The 21,699-nt window shown below is 37.0% G+C and overlaps 1 protein-coding gene across 4 annotated transcripts in view; it reads left to right on the top strand.

Annotated features, from left to right (window-relative positions):
- The window catches only part of LOC144965814 (phosphatidylinositol 3-kinase regulatory subunit gamma-like), a 188,373-nt gene that overhangs the window by 5,991 nt on the left and 160,683 nt on the right, over positions 1-21,699 (top strand). For all 4 annotated transcript variants that reach the window (XM_078901590.1, XM_078901580.1, XM_078901572.1 and 1 more), the window contains exons 2-3: positions 487-725; positions 3,661-3,778. In XM_078901590.1, the coding sequence (XP_078757716.1) occupies positions 564-725; positions 3,661-3,778 (280 nt within the window). In that variant the 5' untranslated portion in view covers positions 487-563. The remainder of the gene's footprint in view (positions 1-486; positions 726-3,660; positions 3,779-21,699) is intronic.

Here is a 21,699-nt window from a genome sequence, read left to right as displayed (position 1 = left end):
TTATGGTTTAATGGTTTGAGTTTCATTATGGATAGATATAATGTATTCGTTTTTGACGAATTGACGTTATCGTCACTGGTAGCCATCTTGACCATATCTAGTAACTTATTTGGCACCTACGGAATGCCTGTTTAGTTTTCTGGCATTTCTCATATTGCGAAGACCCTTTTTTATTTTTTTTTATAATCATAAGTTACAACCTGTTGTAAATAAGGTGGGAATTGGACGAGGTTGATTTTTCAGGCTTTTAAACTTTTGCCTGTTAAGATTACTGTTTATGAGCATCAGAAATGCCTTACCTGAATGAGAATGTATGTTTGTAATGAGGTATTGGGACATGTTTTCCATTGTTTTCTAAGTTGGATAGTTTTAGAAGTTACACAGCATTTAGACACCTGTTTGTTTTGTATGGAGCTCAATACCCTCTTTTTTTACCCTATGTCTGCTGAAAGTCTAATGTTTGATTAACATTTGTGTCTTCCACAGATCATATTGGAAATAGAGGTTCAGTTTTAAGGATGAATTAATCTTGTTGAAGCATCACAGAAAGCAAAGAAATCATCATGTCATTGGATGGTGAGATGTATCATTTTCAATGTGCACAGCGTTACAACCCTGATGACCATGGACATGGATCAGGGTATATTCGTATTGACCCAGGAGACTTGTTGGAAGTCAGCACTGTCTTCAATCTGGCATTGAAAGATGCACCAGAGAATCCAACGGTGAGGAATATTTGTAATTCTTTTTGTATTGTTTGGCTCAAAATTGACATCATGTCAAAAAAGATTTATCTGTCATCAATTTATCTGAATTGAATCTTGATAATTCAGTGCTGATGGTTGTCCACGAAAATCCGTGATTTTAGTGACATTTGGGGAATTTCCTCCTTCTTGGCACCTTCCGCTAATTTTTGCGAAATTATAATTCACTTTTCATTTTAGCGAATCTTTCTATAAATGTCGGTGAAGACATCTGGACTGTGTGATTATCAATGCTGGTTTATCACCTCTATTGTTGTAAAAGTAGGGGTTAACGCAGTAAAAAAAGAGTTGATGGAATCGTTCAAAATTTTACTCTTTTTTTTCAGTTTTTGTCACCATCAGCACTGATAATTCATCCAAAAACTGAGAAACAGGCACCAGAAGTATAACAGGAATAGTGTCTCTAAGGGTTTGAAAGTTGTGGAGAAAGTTGATTATAATTTGTCCACACTTCTGTCGATTTGAGAACCTTTTCCTGATTTTACTTTGTTACCAGTCTCTCAATTTTTGGATCGTTTATCATTATTCAATTTAGAGAAATGGATAAAATAAAACTTTTGCACAATTCTTCAAAGAAACTTAATAATGTTATAAGTGTGTAGGACATGACAAACTGATTTCTTCTGACTTTCATATATATCCTTTGAATCAACCATCTTTTTTGTTGTTGTTGTTGTTGTATTTTGCACTAAATTTCTGCCTATATTATATTTGTTTAAGCGAGTAATGAAAGATTAGAAAATCTGAAAATTCGGAGAATGGAGTTTCTTAATTGGATCCATGATACAGTCATGTCTCCATAATTCAAACCCCTCCATGCCCCGCATTTTGTCACATATTCTTTTTTTTTTCATTTTCGGAAAAAGGGGGTGATATTTGTTTGGATTGCTGATTTTTTTACCAACATGGAACAGTTTTTCACGGAGCTTGATTACTGGGTCAATTTCTCTAATTGATAATTCAGAGGGATATTGTGGCATGCTATTCTTTCACCAGATCACAACCCTCTCTCATCACTTAGTTGATGATGGTAGGCGGTTTTTCGCCATTGTCACTTTCTTCATTGTCTTCATTCAGTTTTGATGTTGATGCCACACTGTTGGAAGATTTGTTTGTCAGCCATGTCAGCTTCAACTTTCACATCCATGTCGAATGCCCATCAAAGACTTACCTTAATCTTAATTGAAAACAACAGGCATCTAGCCTTTGTATGCCCAATGATGTCTCTTGATCATTTATATAGCACAATATCCACTAAACATGCTTGAAGCACTTTACAGGTGGTCTTTAGCCAACAGCAACACAACATGAAGGATGAGAATGATGTCTGTTACGTGATATTACAGGTACTCATTTTACACCTGAGTATGGTGAGAGAAAGTGCGTAAAGAGCCTATTCCTAGGTTTCAACTGTGCGCTGTTCAGAGTGAGATTCGAACCCAGGACCTTGCGATCCGGAGGCAATTGTCATACCACTTGACCACATAGCCGCACAATATCACTATCAATATCAAGTGACAGGTGTTGGAGAATGGAATATTCTGTGGGTTGGATTGGTGTTTAGTAGAATATAAAACCAAGCCTAACCAATATATTTTCCCTTTTATTATATATTTTTTCTCAACTCTATTGTTCCCAACAGGGGGTTGGTAAATGGTAAACATTTATTACCGTAGGACCCTTGAATTGTAGGCAATGGGACTCTGGTAACATTGTAGCCAATCCTCTTGATTTAGTTACGAACTACTGGTATCCTGATAGCTTAGCTGGTGAGATACTTGTCTCACCAGCATGTTTGCTACTGGCATCTTTTATGGGTGGGCTAGTTTTATTTCTGTCTTCTGTCTTCTCTGTTGTGATCGTGTGACTAATAGATCTGGAGGAAAGTTAACAGTGTTGTCTCTGTCAGAGAAAAAATTTAATATCATCTAACAGGCATCATGTTTCGTTCTACATGTTACATGTTGCTGTTGGTCAGAGACCCTCTGTAAAGCTCTTCGAGCGCGTGTAGTGGATGTTGCTCGATATATAAGCTTGAGGTAATTTTTTTTGTTTTGTTTGTTTAACTTGCTTTATGTTGTTGGTTTGGAAAAACTATTCTTTGTAAGGGCAGTAAGTCTGTCGTATAAGTTTGGTATGAAGAGAATGCTGGATTAGCCCCCTTCTTCTAATATCCTTGATTGACGAAAAACAATTTCGAGTCATTGTGTTAATTTAATTGACCCTTGTTCAATTCACAGCTACATCATACACAATCTGAAACAAACCATAATCAAAGCAACCTCCCCCCTCCCAAAAACCCCCCCCAAAAACTTCATTACCTGGTCAGATTTCATTTCCTCAATAATTTTATAAGATGAGAATGAAAACTGACTAAACCAAAAGCAGCCAAGCTAAAAACAATTCAGTCTTTGAATTTTATTTGCCATCATTGTTAACAACCTATCAACAATCTGAGAGTTCTATACTCCATACTACTTTATACATAAAGAAATGCTCCCAGTTTACTGTTCACATGGCCAAAAATTGAAAATAACTTTTAGTTCATTGGGTTTTTATTGTATGATTATATAGTAGATAATGAATGGAAAGTGATTCCAGTTGAAAAAAGAAGAAGAAAAGAACGTACATATTCAATATTCTTCTGTTGATAAGTGATCCTCAAACTTAAGCAGCTGACATTAGTTGTTTGTGTTTAATATCTACTAATTAAGTCAGATGGATGCTTTAGCATGTGCATTTGGTCGTTGATCATGATGTGTTAATAAATTTGTAAAATTTTGCGAGATGTATTTTTTTTATTTTACAATCCCCTCATATATATTTTAAAAATGTGTATGTTTATTTGATTTTTTAAAAGAATGTAGATATTTAATTCATGTATTTACTTCTCCAGGGCTGGTTGAATGGCCGAAATGTGACCAAATCGACTCAAGGTCTATTCCCAGGTGCCCCATATGTAAGATTTTTACGCAGGGACTTCAATGATAGTGGCTATGAAGGAACACCACACAGTGAGTAATGGCACATATATGCATTTTGTTCTCATATACTAGAGTTCTGAACTTTTTTGTTTGTTTGTTTGTTCTAAATAATTTAACGACGCTCGTGGCACTTTTAAGCCATTTTACTGCCAGAAAAAAAGGAAGCTCATAGAATAGTCTACGAATTTAGAACAAGCACCAAAGAAAATAGTTGGACAAATGGTCAAAAAAATTTAGGAAGCAGATCACAGAGCAATATATCCAAGAAGTCTAGTCTGAAACCTTCACAAGTCCTACAGTGACATTGCTACAGGATCTTAAGAAAATTTGATACAATAAATATACATTTTATCTTAAAAGATAACAATGATAAAACATATTATCACTGAGAGCTTATTTACAAGGGAGAAAAAGTCATCTCTCACAAAAAGATAAATCCATCGGACACAAAATCAAAAAGTAGGAAGGCTAACGATTGGTTGTGTTTTCCCTTTGCCAATGAACAGCTGTGTCAAAACCAGACAGACCTACAATGGACTTGAAAGAATTCGAGTTGATGATTACAGATTCACCGACCAATGACCATCATGTGGTTTCATTTTTGTACTTCTCTTCCTTATTGTATCCCAGAATAGGGCAATTAAAAAAAAAATCATTATTTCATTTTTAAGCATATATTTAATGATTCAGTAGCTGACTTACTTATAAATGTCACATGATTGGGTGTGATCAGCTTAGCAGAGGGCAACAGGGGAATGCTGTTCGCTTGTACTGCTGATCAAAATGTATCATTACACATCGTTTGAATGTTTCAAAATGCAAGACAATTCCAGTAGCTGTTGTCCCTTTTTGCAAAATTTCAATTTTTTAAATATTCATGTACATTTTCACATATTTGTGCATTTCTGATAAGGAGAATGAGAACTGATATATCTGCAGATGGCTTAGCATGATTCACAAAATGCTTCAGGTAGGCTAGGAACTTTTCATTGTCCATCCAACCTGTATGATTTGCAATGCCTTGAGTTCCAGCGGGTGCTCCTTTTATGAATGAAATGATCCTTGTAGTTTATCCCTGGAAAAACGAACATGGGAGGGATATAATTTCCTGTCGCATTTATAGCATACATGAATGTCACCAAAGTTTCCTTTTCCTACAGACCATTTGCTCTACATTTCTCGTCGTGGCGAGGTTATCAGCTGTAAATATTCTCACACCTGTATCATCCATGTTGTGAATATTGTTTTGGCTATATAGATTCTCGGATGAACAGATTTGCACTAGGTTATCATAAAATAAATTCACACTTGGAGGCAGCTTATTACTTTTTACTGTTCTTGCTCAACTCGTGTTCTCAGACTGGGACAGCGTGTGTCGGTAACAGAAACTTGACAGCCAGTCTTCTCCTGCTTCTTTATTCGTCAACCAGGATGGCTCCATGTTTTTATGAGTAATTCTCACTAAACTGTATAGATAGTATGCAGATGACGTCACCCAGGCCTTTGTTATTGTTTTTGCCATCCGCGTTTATGAGTAATTCTCACTAAACTGTATAAATCAGACTATAAAAGTTCATGGTTGCACATAGTTTTGTGTGTTGGTCCGTTAAACTTCCGGATGGCAATGTTGTGAGTTTCTTAGCCAAGCGCATACTATCAAAACCAGCTTGAACTTACAATTTTATGAAAAGCTTGCTGTCATAATTTACACACAAAAAGGTTGCCAATTTAACACATTTATTGCTAAATTTTAAGGGCCGTTTCGTTACCTCAGTGCCTTAATTCTGCGATTCCCCCCCCCCCCTCTCTCTCTCTCTCCTCTCTCCTCCTCTCTCTCTCTCTCTCTCTCTCTCTCTCTCTCTCTCTCTCTCTCTCTCTCTCTCTCTCTCTCTATCGAGAGCTTCAGTTTCAAAACTTGCCTTTTTTTCCCATAATAATATTAATATTGCAACAAAATTGTAAAAGAAAGCACTTTTAAGTTAATTGAAGGATAATAATAATGATTAACTCCCTTGGCAAATTCCACTTATTTCTCCAGACAGCCCTAATAAAGCGGTGAAGTTCAATGACAACTCGCTGAGATGAAAAAGTTTAAAAGAGTCATGTGTATATTTTCATTTATATCTTTTCCACATATTCATATAGGGTAATGATGTAAATGGGTAATTCGTGGTTCATAACAATTTTGACATTTCTACAACTTGTATGCGTTTTTAGATTATAATATAAATTATATACATAGGGCCTATTAATTTTTTATATTTTTTTATCCGATCTGACATTTCTGCTAACAATAGATTATAATATTTATTTCATGCTTGGCTGGTGTTGTTCCAGACGCATGGTAATTTTTAAAAAAAATGATTGTCTTGTTTTGTTTTTCTCTAAGTCATGTTTGCAGAGGGGCATTATAAAAAAGAAAAAGTTAATATTTAATAATATACAAATGTATTTTTGTATAAGGGGCATTGTCACAGCTCAATGCGCTTCTCAATACATATTAAAAAAAAAAATCCGTCAGGGAGTCATGCATGAAAAGTATATTTCCATTTCACACCGTCCGAGGCGGCTGCTATAAATAAAAAAAAAATAAATAAATAAAATTCCCTTTATTCATCCCATAGGGAATTTTTTGTCTCTAGGACCTATTCCAAAGGAAGACTGGAATAACCGCTGCAGTGCAGCTAGGACGAGGTGACTTGCCTTGCTACAGGCCACACAGCGCGGCGGCGGGTGATCCAACTCGGTACCTTCCGGGTACGAAGCACTGACCCACGCTGCCCCTTATGCACTCACTTCAGCTATCATATACTACGTTTTACCGCTTGTCATAACGAAAATGATCATTAAATGTGAGAGTCTATATTACCCAGTTTCGGCTCAAATCACTTTACATTTTTTAAAAATATATATCTGCAGACACATAGGCTGTTACCGTCTGAGTGCAACTGATTACACTGAGGAGATGCGAGTAAAGAGTCTTTTCCAGGACTCAACTTTGCGCCCCCCCCCACCCCACCCCGCCTCACTGCGGGCATTCGAAAAACACATTTTATCAAGTATTTTCACAAGACCGGGCGCTCACCCAACACCCCCCCCCCCCCTAGGAATAGATATAACATTTGCTAAAATTAAGTAAATGAATAAAAATTAGTAGTGAACTCGCGTTAAATCTGCGGGCCTACCTAATTTACTTGAGATCATCTCTATTTTGGGAAAAGCTCAGGACAGAAGGGGAAGTAAGAAACTTCCGGGTATGCCACGAGCAGACACAGTTTTCTATGTCCTCTCCTCTCCTCCCCCCCCCCCCCCCTCTCTCCCCTCCTTCTCTATACACACACCTACTCCTCCCCCAACCATCCTGATAAAAATAAATCTGGAACCCGACGATTGCTCATTAAATACTGCTGGATGACGAAATTAGCGACAGGGCTCGAAGGCTGTAATATGAACTACAAGAGTTTTATATGTCGCAGAAACAGACATAATTATTGCTCATCATAATTAATGTCTTCTTTTTGCCTAGATCGCGAATATTTCTACCTCTGCGGCTTTTTTGCCGACTAATTTCCCAAATTTTTGCATCCGAGAAATTGGCGAATATTGAAAAAAAAAAAGGAAAAAAAAGAAGAAGAAATTAAAGAATTTAAATTATAAATTACAAATATTTTTCATTCCTCCTTTGAGTTGTCAATGTTTTGGGGCATTTTCATGCCCTGGAACTTTCATTGCATTGAAACTTTGATGCTAAAGCATACCACGAGAGCACTGTTGGTATAGTTGAGGAGTCAATGTGTATTCTGCGAAATCCCAGGTTTGAGAGTTTTTGGGAAGATGAGGGTCATTTTATTTAATCTATCGATATTTGAAAGACTTGAGTTATCTGGCAAAACTTTTAATACGTGTTTTTTTTTTTTGTTCAGGGTACGGCAGAATTATTAAAAATATCAATGGGCCCCAACATTTTTATTGCTTCAACCTGGTCTTGTTTACATAAATAATGTTATATATAATTTTGAGTTAATGATTTTATTTCAATTGTATTTGCTCCGTAAATAGGCTTTTAAAATAAAATAAAGCCCCCCCCCCCCCCCACCCCCCCCCCCCCAAAAAAAAAAAAAAAAAAAAATAAATGATAAAATTTAAGAAAAAATGAAAATTGATTTTAAAAGAAAAAAACGCCCGTAAAAGACACTAAGCTATCTTAAAAAATTCATCGTCAAACTCAGCGAATGGTATGGAAATAACCAAATGTTTCTTGTGAATCCCGTAAAATTGATCCACGGAGTAGTGTCAACCCCCAATTTATGATCTCTTCCTATTTCCGTGATAGGAAATTGGTTTGATTCTAACTAACAAATTATATAATTCCCTTTATTAGTCCTCCAATGGGAAACTGTGTCTTCAGACGAAGACTGGAATAACCCGGGAGTCAGCCGCAGTCTAGCGCCGCAAATTTAACTAGGATAAGTTGACTTGCTCAGATCAGGATCACACAGCGCGGCGTTGAGTCAAACTGGGTACCCATTGGGTATAACGCCAATGCCAGATCGTTATCCCTGACGTGTTTTGTCTACTTGAAGCATAATTGAATGTTATTGTGCTCTATGTTGCCAGATTTCCTAATGTAAATTTTGAGTTGAAATTAAATTAAAAAACAAAAAAAAAAAAAAACAAAAAAAAAAAAGAAGTACGAATAAATAGGCCTATTTTATTTTTCACCCTGAAGTACGAACACAAGTTAAGGCTGATGTAGCCGATGCTAACCCCAGTTTTGAAATAATTAACAAAACTATTGCTCGCTATCCTTTGGATTGGACCCTAATCTATCTCAAATGATATCCCGCTAAATATATCTGGCCCAGGGAGGTCAGTAAAGAGACAACTTTCGACTGCTCCAGGATCGATTGACTTATCGGCGGATCTAATGGGGCTCCTTGTTCAAACAAAAGACAGTGTGACAAAAATACCTAATACACTACAGAGGGAAATAAAATATAGCGAGTGTGTTATATCCGTGCGGCGACGGGGCATTACTTTTTGGTGACATTTAAATGTGAAGTCAGCAGGTTACAGGCACTGGGTTAGTAGGTCGTGTGTGTTTGTGTGTGCGTGTGTGTGTGTGTGTTTGTGTGTGCGTGCGTGTTCGAGTGTATAGTGCATGTACGAGCAAATTTAGTTAGTTGCCAGTATGCAATGGATGTGGATTTTATGCGCAGTGAGTGTCATTTAGTGATGTGTACGGAGAGAGAGAGAGAGAGAGAGAGAGAGAGAGAGAGAGAGAGAGAGAGAGAGAGTAATCTCCCTCTCTATTCATCCACCCATCTCTCCATCCATCCATCTATCTGTCGATGCCCTCCATCTTCACAGAAAAAAAAAAAGGAAAGAAAAATCCCTTTATTTCAGTTGAATTTTTTTGTCAAGTGCGTCTTTTCCGAGGGAAGTCTGGGATAACCAAGGCGTCAGTCTGTCTTTCAGCTTGTATGGCTATTGTGTCTGTCTGTGCGTATGTTCGTCTTTGTCTATCCGTTTGTCAGCCTTTGTCTATCTTCCTATCTGTCTGGCTACTCACCTTCTTACCTACCAACCTAAACTTATTGATATTGGCCATTAATTTAAAAACATACATTTTTTTAGGCAGGATGAGGGACGACCACTTAGATGTTTTGGTCATTTTAATCGATTTCTATTTAGTAAAGAGATCTTTTCTGCCAAAAGAACTGAGAAAAAAAAATATTCTTAGTGCAAAGCTGTTTACTATGAGAAGAGATTGTTGTCGAGGCTAGTAATTATAAGGATATATTTTTTTATTAACTCACTCAACCCTAACACCGACTATATCCGTAGTATACCAGGGTTACTTTTACCCCATGCCTATTTATTAAATTTTTCTGAGACAAATTTTAGGCGTGGTATCAAAGCTAATGTTCTTAATTTATTCATGTAAATGATAGTTGAATAAAAATAATTATTCACATGCTCATTTTTAAAATATTTTTTTTTCTCCAATTTTGAAAAGTAACAAAAATCACTAGGATTGAGTGAGTTAATGTCGTAATGTTTTGCCTTTTAATTTCTTATTTATTTATATAACTATTTCTGACCCCTCCCCATGTCCCCCCCCTCTCTCTCTCTCTCTCTCTCTCTCTCTCTCGCTCTCTCTCTCAGTCTCTCTTTCTCTCTCTCTCTTTCTCTCTCTCTCTCTCTCTCTCTCTTTCTCTCTCTCTCTCTCTCTCTTCCGCCCCCCCCCCCCCACTATACCTTTTACCATAATGGAATGCGGTAGAAACATTATCGTGAGCTTTTATTGAGAGCAAAATCCCATAAACGTGCTCAAAGCGCTTTACAAAGGGTTCCCTAGCTAACTGCAACATTTAACATGTAAACGCCTTTTGGGCGATATTACAAAGTTTATTTCCCTACAGATACAACGCTGTTAACGGCCCGGTACTAATTTTACACCCGAGTACGGTGAGAGAAAGTGAGCAAAGAGCCTTTCTCAAGGACTCAACTATACGCCGCTCAGAGCAGGACTCGAACCCAAGACCATCCGATCCGAAGGCGAGTGTTATATCACTTACCCCATTGCCGCTCCAATAAAGTTAACTACAACATCTAGCATTACGCTCCAACGTGAATTTCATTACAGTACGTGAAATAATATAATTATATGTATATACATGAATATATTATTCATTTATTTATTTTTACAGTATTACATCAATTGTAATGGAAATCACACATTAATATGTAAAATGATGACAGCATTCATTACATGCCATCCGATAAGTCACCTTACAAATACAACCCCCCCCCCCCCCCCCCCCCCCCCCCCTTAAACAAAAAAAAAACCCCAAACAAAACAACAACAACAAAAAAACAAAAACAAAAACAAACAAAAACAACATAAAAATCCCCACATCATTGATAGTGAAAGCAGAGCAGTATAACCTTGTTAAATCGTCGTGTCATCATGAGTCAGGAGATTATGAACGATAAAACCTGTTGATGATGATGATGATGATGATGATGATGATTATGATGATGATGACAATAACAATGAGTCACTCAATTTTACGACAGCACGCTCACAACAAATGGCTGGACGGGTAAACCAAACGTTACCGAACTTTTGCTCAAACTTTTACTTTTACCAGTAGGGTAAACCTAAAATCTGACCTGACGCGGGTTGAGACGGTAAAGGCCCACCGTTTACTACTGTAGTTGTAGTAAGTACACGAAGAGTAGGCCCCATCCCATCCTGTGAGTTAACGATGGCGTTCCCAACCTACAGCGATCGGCGAACGAGGAAGATCAAGAAAACGAAGGTCTTTCCTCAGTCTTAGGACGCGGGTGATTGGATGGGAGCATCACCCTTGAATCATATACCTATGATGTTCGCATGGGTGTACGATCCGATAGTGATGTCGTTTCTTCTTCTCTTTACTAGCCTATCCTGCTTCTTTGGTTTGTGATTGTATTTTTGACAGGGATATTTTTTTTCCTGTAAATCCTCTGCCTGTTTGTTCTTGGTTATTTATAATTTAGCTTATGATATCTTAAGGTTATGCTTTTGATTGACATTTGTACTATTTTTGTTAGATTGCTTGTTTTTTTGTTTCAGCGGTCTCTCATATAACCTCAATTGTGTTGGAAGAGACCTAAAGCAACAAACAAACAAAAAAAAATCAGTCTTAGGACGGATCCTCGTTTTCTTCCTGGTCGTTCGTCAATCGTTGTAGGTTGGGAACGTAATCGTTAACTTGCTAATGGATGTGACAATAATATATATATAATATATAGCATAATGGCTATATAACGATCAAGATTATGCATGATATAAATAATTGTGTAATTTGTGCATGATATATAAATAATTGTGTAATTTTGTAAAAGTCACTTTTTATTTATTTGAATTTTTTCCTTTTCATTTTTTAAAACTCTTGCTTTGTTGCAATGTGCAATCGTGTGTGTGTGTTTTTTTTTGTTTGTTTTTTTTTTGGTTTGTTTTTGTTGTATTTTTTTTTTTGGGCCGGGGGGGGGGGGGGGGGGGGGGGGGGGGGGGGGGGGGGGGGGGGGGGGGGGGTGCTGGAAGGTTATTTGGCTGTATTTCAACTTAGATTGCTTGGTAGGTGCCCGCATGTTATAATATCCTTTTCGTTATTCCTTTCAGTTCACAAATTTATACCTGTGCGTTCTTTTTTTATTTTATTTATTATTTTTTTTGGTTTATTTTTCTCTCTCTCGTTTCCTGCGCCCTACTTTTTGCATGCCCCTTGTCTTGAATAACTTTTCAATTATTTCTATTTTCATTCTTGGGTAATGTTCTTCTTCTTCTTCTTCTTCTTCTTCTTCTTCTTCTTCTTCTTCTTCTTCTTCTTCTTCTTCTTCTTCTTCTTCTTCTTCTTCTTCTTCTTCTCTTCCTCCTCCTCCTCCTTCACACCAGTAAGCGCACCCTTTTATTTTTAAAAGAGAAAACAAATAGTAAAACGCTTTGAACATGTTTATTTTAGATAAGCGCGTTTGTAATGCTCTCATTCTTCCCCCCTCTCTCCCCCCCCCCCCATAATTAGTAATTAGTTACCGTCTGCTTACGTACTCGAAAGAGATTGGCACACATATCTTTACAAGTAGGCAATAGCGTAATGGCATATTTAACTGACGTTATGAAACGTTATGAGCTCTGAATTTTGTTTTACTTTTCATTATAAAACGAACAAACAAAAAAAAAAAAAAATCAAATCAAACAAAAAAACAACAAACAAACGAAGAAAACGTAATTGGCTTGCACACGCCGACATGCCTTTCTGACGGCAGGCATAAAATTTTTTTTACCGCTTATGTAAGTGGAGCAGTATCAGAATATCAACTTCGTGTAAATATATTGCCGTGCTTTGAGGATCAAGGGAATGCGCAGATACCGCTCTGTACCTAAATGGCAGTTTTGTGGGAATTGCATTTGTTGATATTGCAGAACTGATAAGAGCGTTGGCAGTTATTTAACGTCGAATAAGATTATTTTATTTTTCCTAAAATATTATACGAAATGATTGTGCAGACTTGATGTGTGTGCTTGCGGGTAAGTTTGTGTGTGTGTGTGTGTGTGTGTGTGTGTGTGAGTGTGTGTATGTGAGTGTGTGTATGTGTGTGTGTGCGTGTGTGCCTTATAAATGTGTGACTGTTTCAGTTCCTATTTTGACTGGGTCAACCCACAGACAGGTCACACAAAGTGACACAGTGACCCGGTGCCCCATATTCGTTTGTTTTTTTTTTTGTTTTTTTTTTTTTCTTCTTCTCATATGCGTTATTTATTCTTGATTGTTTCTATAAATAGACGTTGCAAAGTTCATTCGATACGAAACGAGATTGTCTGTAGAGATAGAGCCGGGGACTGAAGGGAGCAATGCCGCATCGGGTCGCCGTAATAAATCCATTTATTTCTCTCTCTCTCTCTCTCTCTCTCTCTCTCTCTCTCTCTCTCTCTCTCTCTCTCTCTCTCTCTCTCTCTCGATAGATTGCGCTTGGCCAAGGAGTTCACAACATTGCCATCCGAAGTATAACGGACCAACCCACAAACTCAATGTAACCATGAACTTTTATAGTCTGGTTAATACAGTTTAGTGAGAACAACTCACAAACGCGGATGGCAAAAAACCATAACAAAGGCCTGAGTGACGTCATCTGCATACTATATATATATATATATAATATATATATATATATATCTATATATATATATATATATATATATATATATATATATATATATATATATATATATAATATATATCACTCGTGCAATTTTGTGTTTCACTGGCTAGCCTATTTGTGTCTTAGTATCACGCCTCCCCACCCAAATTCTTGTTAAAGATGGAAAACATATTATGTCGACCACTCTATCAACTATCTAGTCTTGGTTTACAACATGAAAACGTTTTTCAGTTTGAAATACCGAAAATAGAGTTTGGTAAATTCTTTATAAGTATGTATGTATGTATAGATAGTATGCAGATGACGTCACTCAGGCCTTTGTTATTGTTTTTGCCATCCGCGTTTGTGAGTTGTTCTCACTAAACTGTATTAACCAGACTATAAAAGTTCATGGTTACACAGAGTTTGTGTGTTGGTCCGTTATACTTCCGGATGGCAATGTTGTGAACTCCTTGGCCAAGCGCATTCTATCTATGTGTATGTATGTACGTTCATTTCTTTTGTATACATGTGTAGAAACAATGTGCAAGCGTGTATGTTCGTGTATGGCTGTGTCTGTATTTGTAAATGTGTTGATGTTCATACCATGAACCAAACTGAGCATTGTTTACCTCACATGAATTGCCTTTAATTTGGACAATAAAGATTATTATTAATATTATTATAAAAGAAGTGTATAATCCATAATTTTAGGCTTCGCGCAAATGATCGTTTTGTAATGTTTTAACACAGAGCATTGATGAAATTAATTCGAAGCATTATTGAAACGATTTAGCTTTTATTCGTGTCTCTGGCGTTAAACTGATACAAATGACCAAAAAATAGAAGATTTATTTATTATTTTTTTAAATCACAAAAGTACACGATAAAGCAGTATTGGGTCTCTCTGGGTCGATGAGGAGTGACGAATGCTGAAACGGGAATGACCGAATAGTGTAAAAACCGCCATCAAACTTTAAAAAATCAAAACAAGAAAAGTAAAACAAATAAACCAAAAAAAAAAACAAACAAACAAACAAAAAAAAATAGGAAAAAAAAACTCAAACAAAAAAAAAAGCAAGCAAACAACCATCAAAACAAACAAACAAAAAAGCTAAAACAAAAATCACTCACACACAACACAAAAAGCCAAAACAAAACGAAATTAAAAAGAAACAAAACAAACAAATATAAAACATTTTTTAAAAAGGAGATGGATAAAAAAAACAGCCATAGAACCAAAAAAATAAAAAAAAATAAATAAAAAATATTAAAATGAAATAAAACAATAACTTAGGGACTGGGTACCAAGAGAATAATTAAAAAGAAAATCAGGAATGGCTTTCCAAAGTGACGAAACATTAAAAAAAAATTAAATGAGTTATTGGACGCAATTGATAGTTTGTCTATAGTTTTTCGACACTTTGAGACGGTATTCCAGAAAAGCAGGTGGTCTTACGGTGGTCCGCAGTGTTGACACGTTTATTTATTTATTTATTTATGTATTTATTTATGTTTAATTGTTAATTAATTTATTCATTTGTTCATTCTACAATTTATGTAAGTATTTATTATTTAATTAATTAATGAATTAATTTTTTACCACGTATTTTCACGATGTCCTGTAATTCCAGCCTTGTCTCATATTATGACACACGGCTACGACCTTCTGGTCGGATGTTCGATTCCTGTTCTGGCCGACTCAAAGGCTCTTAATTCACTTTTTTTTCTTCTCTTACCACACTCCCGTGGACATACCTATAGATGGAACGAAATTCACGTTATTCAGCTCTTTGTTATTGTTTTTAGACAGCCATTGTAATGATACGTTCTCACTACATTCTTTCGATCAGACTATGAACGTTTAAGGTTACACACCGTTGTGTGTGTTGATATTTTAAATTCTGCTTGCGGATGCTCTGAGTGTTTAGCCCTCTCGTGTTCAGATTCTTTTTGGGGGAGTAGATAATGAGTTCCCTATATGGCCATGTCAATCATGTAGACATCCTTTGATGATATAAGCCTACCCTTTGATATCTGTAGTCGCCTTTTCGTTTTCTACGGTCACTCATGGCTAAACTCCGCCCAGAAACGATTTCATAGGTCCGTCCATCACCAAATTTCAAACTTTTGTTCTCGTGAGTTCATAAGTTTTTTGACCGAAGAACGATTGGCTACTGAACATCTTGACCCTTCAACGATTGGTCGTTTTGACAGCTCACGTGTCAAAAGCCGTCAACAATGAATTGAATCATCGTCGATGCAGTGGAAGACGGCCATGGAATAGTTGCGTCACATCGCCACGTTGTTGAATAAATTATCCAGGCATGGTTGATAGGTAAAAAAGCCAAATTATGTTCTAGTTACATTTGAAACAAACATTGTATATCACTGATCTCGTCTCTTTGAGATATAAAGAATGATATAAAAATCAAGAAAATCGGCCGATAAATAAAAAAGTTGCTAAAAAAAGCTAAAATAAACAAAAGCAATTTTTAAAATCAGATTTATTCGTAAAACAGTTGGTTTTCAACCGATTTTTATGAAACAAAGACCAATGTACTTATTTTTTCAAGCTGATTTCAGCAATGTGACTTTCAAATTCCTCAGAATTATATTTTTTACTTTTAGATTTTAGCTTTTAGGCCTACTCAATAAGGTGTTATATTCCTTGCATAACAATAGCGTAATACATCGACGGGGAGAAGCGTCTTTGTTTCGGCCAGCTGGATAGATAGCATGTGATTGGTCGAAGACTTTGAGACGCTTGATTCACAATTCTACACGAACGGACCCCGGCGGTCTATCAAAGAGGTGTAACAAATTTATTTACCGACTATTTTTCTTGGTGCTAAAATTACAAAGTAATAATTTCGCATCATAAAAAAATAACTCTGAAGTTCCTATCTCTTTATTACAATAAAATTGATACCTCGAATGACAAAATCGACCCACAAATAAGGGAGTTATAAATTATTCATACTATTTTTAAAAGTTTACAATAATTGTCTTCAAAGTCATTTTTCATCACCAAAGTCGTAATTTTTTACCGATTTTTACCAAACAAAGTGCAATGTCAATGATTTTCACCTGCAAATAAAATAGGATTTAAATCGTAATTTCTGAAACGTATTTTCTTTTCTGTCGGCAAATTTATAAAAATCAAAGCTGAAAACACCCTGCGGCAGTGACAGGGCCTGTCATTTCCTTCACAACGATTGGATTTTACTTACTGAGGCCAGTCTTGACTACCCCGCCCATGAATATTATGCCAGTGTCGGTTTTTGTCGGGTTGAATCTTAAAGAGTTAACCTAAACGCGTAGCGTCAACTCCAACCAGAGACCAGCTGAACGCAAACCATTTGGTCTTGTGCAGCGACATCAATAGATGTAGTCCTAGGTCTTGTGCCATGACGTAAAAGTTGGAACACACTCCTGTGTTAAAATGAGTACCTGGTCGTTAACAACGTTGTCTCTGCTGTAGGCTTTAAACCCCTTCTCAGCGTTTTGGGCATATTTATTAGCTATTGCGTAATCTAAATGCTCACGTTTATTTCCCCCATTCCAGAGCGATGCAGAAAGCAGAGTACATATTTGGATAATGGCTGGCTTCTTTGTAACCTGTGCTATAAATGAAATACATTTAAATAAATCACTCACAATTCAGAACGCCGTACCAGTAAAAAACAAAAAACAAAACAAAAACAAACCAAAAAAAAAAAAAACCAAACAAACCGTGAGCTTATATATAGCGCAATCTCCACTTAACGTGCTCAAAGCGCTTTACATGGGGTCCCTATCCAACAACAACACTTAACATGTAGGCTGAGACATGACGCTTGTATTACATTTTTTTCCGACGGAAACGCATTTAACGACCGGGTACTCGTTTTACACCTGAGTACATTGAGAGAATGTGAGTAAAGACCCTTTTCTAAGGACTCAGCTATACGACGCTCACTCACGTTTAATAAGTGGACAGCTATGCTTGTTGATACATTCACGTATGGTTTCGGTAGACAAACTCTCTTTGACTTGTTGTTTTATTTTATCTTCTTAATTTCTTTCTTTTTTTTTTTTTTTTGTTTTTTTTTTTTTGGTTGTTGTTGTCTGTTTTTGTTTAGAGTTTCAAAACCATAATTTGATATGTCAGTAAATGAATATTTTGAATGGATTTTCCATGTTAGTACATTTCACTCCGCCTCAGGAGCCACCTCGAGCCTTCATCCCCCCTCCCCCCTCCCCCCTCCCGCCTTCTCTATCCAATACAAATTAAACCATAAACAAACAAACAAAAAATGAAAGAAAAGAAAAGAAAACATTCCAAAATCAAAAGACAAAACAAATTGTTTTTATAAAAAGAAGAAAAAAAAAGACAAGAAAAAAAAACAAACCGAAAACAAACAAAAAAAAAACAAAAATAACTCCTCAAAACCAACAACTACACCGAAATTAAGTTTTTAATTTTTGATATTCACCCCCACCACCCCTCTTCCACCTCTTCAAAAGTCAAGCATACATTCTGGAATTGAAATGATAGAATTCTAGAGTGTCATAGATTTAACGATTTCCAATTCCACTCTACAGAGACCCCCCCCCCCCCCCCCCCCCCCCCCTTTCTCATTTTCAGCCAGCACGTCGCTCCCCTTCCCATTTCCAACATATCATTTCCGACATGACGTATGTGATAAATAAATAATAAATATATCTGATATCGTCACTTCCGCCATCTTCCTGATCGATGATGGATTTGAATGACGTGTGTTGTGACACACTGACCCAGCGTGAGAATTAGGTCACCCAGGTGATTTACTCCACGACACAGTGCGAGTCGAAGATTGGAATGAAAAATCGTTCCACAGTTTGTGTTTTCTTCGACGGATGATTTAAATTATCTACGTCATGGACGCCGGCGATATGTAATTCAATTCTATCCCACATGTTCAACCAGGGCGTGGTCACCAGGGGGATAGGTGATAATGTAATTCCACACCCACATCGTGAATATTATTAATTTGTGTCACCCGCGGCCTGACATTGTTGTTATGTTATCGTTGTGAACACGATGGACAACATTGAGTCTATAGCAGACTTGTCTACTTGAAATTAAAATTTAAAAATCGTAATTTTTAATAGATGGCAATGATTGTAGTCACTATAATTAAATTTAAAAATCAACAGTTTACCATCGGAAGCAATAAATAACATTTCAAAATCCTTATAGTTATGTAGTCTGGCAACAACTTTCATTTCCAATAAGTTTTAATGACTTACAGATGCGCATAAAGTAACGTTTTGAATTTGGAGCTAAAATTGCGTAATTCTACGACTTTTTCGTAATAGTAGCAGGTCTTCAATAATGAAATGTTAAACTGGAGTATAATTTAGATATTGTATTTTATGTATGTTCTCAAATATGACACTTTTTCATTTTAATAGGTAAATGGTTTGTTTTTAAATTTTTTTTTTCTTTAAAAAAAGCCCCCAACTTTTTGTTTCATTTTTTTTCATTTTGGGCCAAATTTAACCCCCCCCCCCCCCCCCCCCCCCCCCCACACACACACACACTCACCCCCACATAATAAAGTCTAAAATTTAGAAGAAATCATGTGATCTTTACGTAAGAAAATTTACCGGAATTCGGATACCTGAACTACCCATAAATGTACATTAAATAAACATTTTATTTTTTAAATAGTGATTATTCGTAGAGATATTTGTTTATGCATTTTGGATTTTTACAGATTTATTGTCTTCAAAGTATCATTCCCACTTCCTATCCACACAAAAAAGGTCGAGGAGGGGGGGGGGGGGGGGGGGTTGTGAAGACTGTGGTTATTGCCTTGTTGCAGGTCTAGCTTATATAGGTCACACTAATTATGTTTTCTAATAGAGAACACAAGTGTGATGTCAAAAAAAAACAACAAAAAAAACAACAAAACAAACAAACTGGTTCCAATCTCATTGGAAATGTAAAACCACTCGTTTTGCAGGACTGAATACATAGTTGTGTAAGTGATGTTGTGGTTTTAGAGTGATAGTATCTTATTTTCTAGTCCAAATATATGCTGGTCGTCAATAAAGATCATAATCTATCCTCACTCTCTAATGCGTCCCGTAATCATTAGAATCTCCTATACGCCCTGCTACAATAATAGTTCTGCCGCCTTATGATTCATATTCAATCTGTAGCATGTTTATTATTAGTTATCAGAAGGACTGGTTACATATACACTTCCAATGATTTTGGAACCGGAAAAGTAGAGAGTGTGACGTCACTATTTTTCTGCCCTATTGCCAGACACTAAAAAGATTTTTAAAAAAATACTGATCATTTTAAGTATTATTATACATTTAAAAAAGTATCCGCTTCACTCTTACATAGATCGAGGCACAGAATGAGGACAAAACACGGGGAAAGTCGTATTATGATACAACACCAGACAAAAGCAGATTGAAAGTCACAAGATATAGACTTCTATCGAAATCTCAGACTTTATATTGTGCCGTAATCTTTCTCTCTCTCTCTCTCTCTCTCTCTCTCTCTCTCTCTCTCTGTCTCTCTCTCTCTCTCACCTTTTCACTTTCTCTCTCTTCTCCATCTCTATTCTCTCTCTCCCCCCCCCCCCCCCCCTGTACTTCTCCTCTACTTTCTCCTCTACATTCCCCTCCCATTCTCCTCTCTACTTTTCTCTCCCCTCCTTCTCACCTCTTCCCATCACTCTTCCTCTAACCTTTAAATTACTCTTTTCTCTCCCCCCTCTCCCCCTCCCTCCTCTCCTCTCCCTCTCTCCCTTTCACCTCTTTCTTTCACTTTTTTCCTTTCTTTCTCTCTTCTCATTCTCCTCCTCTCTCCTCTCTCTCTCCTCCCCCCCCCCATCTTTCTTTCTTCTCTCTTCTCTCTCTCTCTCTCTCTCTCTCTTCTCATTCTTCTCTCTCTCTCCTCTCTTTCTCTCCCCCCCCCCACTCTCTCTCTCTCTCTCTCTCTCCTCTCTCTCTCTCTCCTCTCCTCTCTCCTCTCCCTCCCTCACTCCTTCTTCTTCTCTCTCTCCTCCTCTCCCCCCCCCTCTCCTCTCCTCTCCCCCGATTCCCCCCCCCTTCATCTCTGCTTAATTAACACATTTAAACTCAAATTTACCACAGTTATTGGACAGGCTGATAAAACGATTGATTGATTGCGTGTGATGATTGAGACGTGCCGGATTGATTGCGTGTGATGATTGAGACGTGCCGGATCGTGCAGGGACTCATTGACTCGTTAACAGTCTATGTCACTTCGATGAATTAGATTTTTCGAACTATCTAGGTCAGGAGGTTAACGGGTCTTTTTCAAAAAGAAAATTTAAAAAGAAGAAAAATACCGTAGATATTATAGTTGTGACTGACGTCTGTTGTGACCCATCGTCTCAAAAGGGCATTACATTATGTGGGAGTGATTTGAATACTGGAAATTGAATTCATAGCCGAGAATAGTAGTGGACGCGGGTTAAGTTTTTGTTTTAGTGTGGCTATGCGGTCTTGTGGTATGGCACTCTTCTTCAGATTGGAAGGTCCAAGGTTCGAATCCTGCTCTAAAGCGGCGCATTGTTGAGTCCTTGGAAAAGGCTCTTTACTCACCCTATTCTCTCACCGTAGTCATGGAGCCGGAGTTTGTCCCGATTTCTAAAGCATGAAACGGACAATAGCAATTGTTAACTACCCTTTGGATAGGATACCAGTCTATTGGAATGTCATTTCCACCAGATTTTACAAACCCAGCTACCCAATCGCTGCTGGGTGGACAGGGGTGTCAGAACGAAATCTCGACTGCTTCCAGGATCGATTTCGGTCCCTTTGGCTGTGGTCCGAGTGCTCTACTCGGGTTTAAAATGTCTACCTGGCTGTTAACATCGTGGTCTCTGTAAAAAAAAATAATAATTTTGTAACAGCTCCTAACAGGCGTCATATTTCGCCCTTCATGTTAAATGTTGCTATTGCCTTGGGACGCATTGTAAAGCGCTTTGAGCACGTTTAGTGGATTATAGCGCTTTGAGCGCGTTTAGTGGATATAAATGTCCAAGTTGCTTCAAGAATTAATGTATTACTTTAAAGTGCGAAAAAGCATATTCATTTCTGATCTTTTAAAATGGTTAAAATCACTTTCCGACATCTAAGACACCCCGACATGATAGCGTTTTGAGTTGATGTTCAGTTTGCGTCTCTTCTCCTTTTTTAAAATTTATTAATTATTTTTTTTTAAGATTAAAAACCCTCATCTTGTT

Source organism: Berghia stephanieae, chromosome 1, assembly GCF_034508935.2.
Source record: "Berghia stephanieae isolate SIO BIC M18660-M18661 chromosome 1, UCSD_Bste_1.3, whole genome shotgun sequence".
Taxonomy (NCBI): Eukaryota; Metazoa; Mollusca; class Gastropoda; order Nudibranchia; family Aeolidiidae; genus Berghia; species Berghia stephanieae.
Note: the sequence above shows the minus strand (reverse complement) of the source record. Positions and strands in the feature narration are given on the sequence as shown.